Consider the following 6,000-nt stretch of genomic DNA (forward strand, 5'->3'; position numbering starts at 1 on the left):
AGCAGAGGAAGGTGAAAACAAGAGAGGCGCTAATCGACCGTATTTTGGATGCGGCATAAAGACAACCACGTGCAACTCTCCCGAGGGACGAGCGCGATTCACGCCCGAGCGCAACAGTGCACTGAAGCATAAGTAGGTATCTTTGAAAATGTGCGAAAACATCGACCCCGACTTCTAGAATATTAGGTATGTATGCATACATGAATTTAAACTTTAAATTTGTCCGTTGTCTGTCTCTAAATGCGAGTTCATACAATGGAATCTCAGAAGTTTTTATGAAATCAAAGAGCCATACCTCCGTAACCGTTCGAAAACGGACCTATATTCATATGAACTTTTTCACTCAGAATGACTTCAGAATTCACATTCTAAATGTTTTACCTTTCCTCGTGAATCACCCTGCATACTTATATCAGTGTAGGAAAACTTATCAAAATCAATAATCTAAAAAGCAAAAAATTAAGGATAATATACAAATATATCAGTGCAATTATAAAACATAGCAGCGTCAATGCTATGAAAATTCTTTAATAAAGGGAAAATAGTTTAGGAATATTTAAACTTATATCAGTACAAATATATAATTTAGCAAACGAAATACCCTACAAATTTACTGGAAAATTTATATTTATTTCTGTAAAATTATGAAACTTAACATCTCAGGCAAGCACAAATTAATATTCTACATTACAAGGCATGATAACATAATAAGTGCCACTCTTCAAAGAATGTACACTATAGAATGTGCATCTTTTGCGTGAGATGTTTGATAGTCTATCCTCAACAAGATTTAAATACCTTAGTGTGCTTCAATAGTGCCAAACTGAAGTACATCTTCTGAACTTATCGTATTCAAGATCTGTCCATGTCCACAATCACAAAGAACAAAGTACTGGTCTTAATTCTACATACCCTATTCCTTACAACGTAGATAATAATAATAATAATAATAATAATAATAATAATAATAATAATAATAATAATAATAATAATAATAATAATAATAATAATAATACGAGGCACGGCAGCCCATGAAGGACCATGACAACATAGGAAAATAAAAAGGATTTGCATTGATTATAAAATAAACTTACATTGAAACTTCTTCTAAACCACTGTATAAGAGTACAGTCCTGTTGAATTTTAAATTTATTTTTAAAGAAACATACAATATATGACATGATGGCAAATAAGACGAGGAAAAATAGGTTTGATTTTTTCACTCTGATTAAGCTCAGAATTTAATTTCGGTGTTGCATTCTGTTCTGTTATGTGACATATTGTAAATGTCGCATATAGAAAACAAGAGAGTAGTAATTTTAAATTTACCTGCGATAATGGTTTCATATCTTCCACATCTGTATTATCACTTGTTTGTACAGCTAACGGGTCAACATCAAGTTCCGTCTTGATCACATCCATCACAACTAAACAGGGATGATAAGAAATGAGAAATATGAGCTGTTAGAAATACACGTTAGTTTGTTATAAACAAATTATCTCTCACAAAAGAGGGGATAAGAGATGAGAAAGAAAGGCAATGAGAAAGAAGGATTCAGAAATACTTGTACGAAGTGTCGGAGTGACTTTTACAGGCAGAAACAAGAACAAATGTGATATAGGCCTATAGAGTGTAAATGATATAAATTACTAAACAAAAATAATACTGGTGGCAGAGCATAAAAAAACCGAAGAAAAAAGTAAATTACCGTAAAATGGGGTAACTTTGTACCACTTTCTAGTTCAAAATTTGCTTTCAGTCTGTCTTATGTAGTCTTTAAATGTCTAATTTTAATATGGACATTTATTTTATACGTTCTAGAGGCATGCTGGAATGTATTTAGCCAGTCACATCTTCGAAAATAAATGTCTTTTCAAATTTGTAACCTGCGAAAAATTGGTGCAAAGTTACCCATAGTTGGGGGTTACTTTGCACCGCCAGTTTTAAGAGTTAAACAATGAAATATACTGTATCCAGGAACAGAAAAAATGGAAACACAGATTCAAAAACTGCTATAAATAGTAACTGAGACAAAACTTTTTTGAAAAAACTACACAAAATTTCAATATAAGTGGTCACATTCTTCTAAATTGTTGTTTCAAAAATATTTTCAGTTCTTTCGAATGACAAGCCAAGAAAAACACCACGTGAATAACTGTAAAAAAATTATACATATTATTTTGTGTCAAGTTTTGGAATGGAATATAAGCAAGTCGTTTCTTGATATGTACTTTCTTGGGTGGATTTAGTATCCTCCCATTCATATTCCATAATATCCTCCCTTTCAAGTCATTTGCATTTGTATCCTTCTCAACATTTTCCTTTGGCATATTAGGAGATTTTTACCAAGTTTGGCAGTGAGAGACCATGTATGACTTTAATATGTAATAAAAAGAAAAACGAATTCAAGTAATTTAGCTGTAATACAAAGTGTGGATTATAGTAAGCATTTTTAAACTTCATGGAAGGTCCTCAAATCAAAATAATGCAATTAAAATTTAAAAAAAAATCATCGTTTGCGTTATTGGGCAAAGTAACCCCAATTTAGCCTCAAATTCACCTTGATTATAAAATTATTTGCCGACAAAATAGCTGCACAAACGAAACTAGAAAGCCTAAATGGATGAATAAGGAACAGATACACGTATAACTTATCTTGAGATTGTGCACACCATCTGTGATGGAAGACAATTAATTTGATCTATATTTCAATCAAATTATACACACATTCTGTTGTTAAGGTATAGAAATACCATAACCAAATTCTGTGACCACGAAAAGTGTAAAAATACTGTACACATATACCATCTATTGGTGGAAGTGGTGAACAGATAAATTGGTTCACGTAAACACCACTAGACCTATATAAAACGTTTTTCATAGATGGTGCAAAGTTACCCCTGCAGGTGCAAAGTTGCCCCAATTTAAGGTATCGTTTTTCTCTAACTTTCAAAGTTTTCCAGAATAATATTGTTTATTACTGTAAACATTTGTTCAAACGTCGTAATATGACAATACGTGAAGTAATAACTGATAGCTGTGTTTACGTAGAGAGCAAAAAAAATTAAAAGTATCACTCACATTTCATTTAATTCCGTGATATTTCACTTAATTCCGTGACACTGTAACCTTAATTCCGTGACACAAAGTGTACATAAAATAAAGACAGAAAAATCTTACACTGTGACCTTGAACATTAACATGAACGTAATTATCCTAATTAAAGTTATTCATTATTCATATAATCAACGTGAATCATCACGATCAACTTCAGAAGTGGCACAACTATCACACATAAAACATCAACATCAGAATTCTGCAATTTGACACTTCTCATGATATGTTTTCCAACAGAATGAGCAAGCAATCCAATTTTCATTATTTCGTTTTTAGACGTCAGCATTGTAGGATCCGTTACAAACTCCACAAACCCAGTTTTCATCGTTAGCACTGGCTCGTGATGTGGATGGATTTCCTTGAGAAGATTTTGTAGACTTCTGCAGTGAAGCATCAGCTGGAGGTTTGGTTGGTAGCGTAAGGCACTTGGCTCTGACATCTATTTTGCTGTTAACTGTTCTCTTTTTCTTTGATGGATCATATGTGGGTGTTTTCAACAAATCTATTACAGTCTGATGTCGTTTCTCTTGTGTTCAAACAGGCAACTGAACAGAATCATTTTGTTGTGATGAAACAGACAGCTGAGCAAACTCTTTCTTCTGGAAGGTCACCCTGCGTTTGTTGACTTCCAAGAGTTGGCATGTCTTTTAATTTGCTAGCTATAAGGGCTTCATCTGTCAAAGAAGATGGGTTGAATGGATAAACTCCCGTTTTAGAAAACTCGGAACGGATATTTGTTGATGTCACTGCCTTCTCATATGCCAAACTGAACAACTTTTGCAAGTCAAATCGTGTTGGTGCAACATTGGAGTTTGTCATATGAAAGTTCTCCAACTCATTTCTAAAGCTTGCTTCAAGGAACGATAAACACTGACACCTAATGGTTGCAGAATATGGCTGTTATGAGAGGGCATGGTGAAGAGGACGATCTTGTTTTCTCTGGGCAAAGCCAACACATCAGGACCTACGTAACTTCCATGTGAGTCCATCAACAAAAGGAAAGGTCTGCTTGGAGGGATGTTCTTCACAAAGTGACGCATCCAATCAAGAAAGAGATCACAATTGATCCATCCATTTGCTGAGAGTCAGATACCCAGTTATCTTTAAGAATCTGGGTAGATAAAGCTTGAGACCAGTTCCTGACTAAAAAATGTCTGAGAGTTCCGAGAATCGAACCCACGTGCGGATCAGAGAACAGAGTGCTGATCCCTATGCGAAGATGGTCTTTATCATTATATATATATATATATATATATATATATATATATATATATATATATATATATATATATATATATATATACATACACGTATCATATGCAAAATTTTCTTCATTTTAATTGGCGGTAATATTCGATTACTTAATATAAATTATCTAATTATTATAAATAAATATTATATAATTAATTAATATAGATAACAACTAGTCGTACAGGCTATATGACGTTCATTTAACGAGTTTTCATTTTCTGTTCACTTAATTTCGTGATACAATAAGGCAGCCAAATGTTAAAAATCCGGTAAGAAATTGTGCAGAAAACTCACGGTTTGTAGACTAAATTATATAAGTTAACTGACAACTGTGTACACATTCAAAATCTTCAAAGCAACCTCTATAGAAATATATATTCATACACACGTATAATTATGCACATACTGTACCTGTTTTTTTTAACTTATTTTAGAATACGACACCAGGACAACTCAAACCAAGCTTCTTAGCAATGGCGTACTAAGAAATTACTTCCTGTTAGCAGTGCACTTGTTCCCAGTAGCCCAAACTTCTTGAGATGGTAGCTGATTAGTGCTGCTATCCATTGAACAAACTACCAACAATTTGTCATGTACACATAATTCAGTAATATTCATTATATTCAGGATAACGGAATTACATGAGTCACGGAAGTAGATGAGTTTACCCTATAGAAAGCGAGTACCTTTCTTTTCGAATATCTTATATCACAATACAGAGGAGAGTCAAAGCAATGCACCACAAAATTCGGATCACATTAATTTTATACCGGTATCACATAATTTCTTTACACCATGTAATATGCAACAGTAGAACGTCATCCAGGAAGCCGTGGTCAGGTTTGACATTAGGCATAAATAATACTTCCAAATCCCCATGCTAAATAATGTCGAACTGCAAATCGTAACAAAACTTTGGACAAGTTAATGATACAATATGAATAGACTACTATAGAGAAACCACAACAAGAGCATCCAGCCCTCTAACGAATCCCTCACAAGTTAGCTATGTAGTGAGTGGAGTTGCCAGATTTGTTTAGGATAAAAAGGAAAATTTTCACAAAAAAAATAAGAAACATGTACCGGTATGCGAACTTTCCAGGGATTTTGTAGGATATAGTTGACTATTTATTGTTTAAGGTGTAACACTGAGAGGATAAACATCATTAGGTACCGTACCATTATTAGCAAGCTTGAATCTGATCTTTGCATAGAAGCCAATAGACTCCATGTTGATAATATGCAATTAGATACCTGTACGGTATATTCGAAGGTAAAAAAAAAAGTAGGCTAAACAAGCATAAAATTATGAAAGACCTATTTTGAGGTAAAAAAAAACCGTAAGAATACAAGGAAAATGTATAGCAACCAGTGGCGTGTGGTGATAAATAATCCTGGTGGTGCACAAATATTTATTATGATTATGATTATCATATTATTATTATTACACCCTATTATTATTATTATTATTATTATTATTATTATTATTATTATTATTATTATTGGTACCAACTACGACATAACTATTAATATATGTTAGGCCTATGTAGGTATAGATTTACATAATTTTGTTAGTCAAGAATTACAGTTAATCAATTTCCTATGTAGGTCCAGTAATAGCAAAGTAAAGT

General features: G+C 33.0%; 1 protein-coding gene across 5 annotated transcripts in view; it reads right to left on the reverse strand.

The window, feature by feature from the left end:
* Nucleotides 1-5,392, reverse strand: part of LOC138691360 (zinc finger protein 235-like) — a 50,777-nt gene extending 45,385 nt beyond the window's left edge. The window contains exons 1-3 of one of the 5 annotated variants that reach the window (XM_069813267.1): nucleotides 5,056-5,392; nucleotides 4,781-4,944; nucleotides 1,330-1,427 (exon numbers count right to left, since the gene is read on the reverse strand). In XM_069813267.1, coding sequence (XP_069669368.1) covers nucleotides 1,330-1,422 — 93 coding nt within the window. In that variant the 5' untranslated portion in view covers nucleotides 1,423-1,427; nucleotides 4,781-4,944; nucleotides 5,056-5,392. Of the gene's footprint in view, nucleotides 1-1,329; nucleotides 1,428-4,780 lie in introns of all 5 variants that reach the window. The other 4 variants (XR_011329860.1, XR_011329859.1, XM_069813266.1 and 1 more) reach the window with 4 other exon arrangements.
* Between the last annotated feature and the right edge of the window lie 608 nt (nucleotides 5,393-6,000).

This window comes from Periplaneta americana, chromosome 16 (assembly GCF_040183065.1).
Source record: "Periplaneta americana isolate PAMFEO1 chromosome 16, P.americana_PAMFEO1_priV1, whole genome shotgun sequence".
Lineage (NCBI taxonomy): Eukaryota > Metazoa > Arthropoda > Insecta > Blattodea > Blattidae > Periplaneta > Periplaneta americana.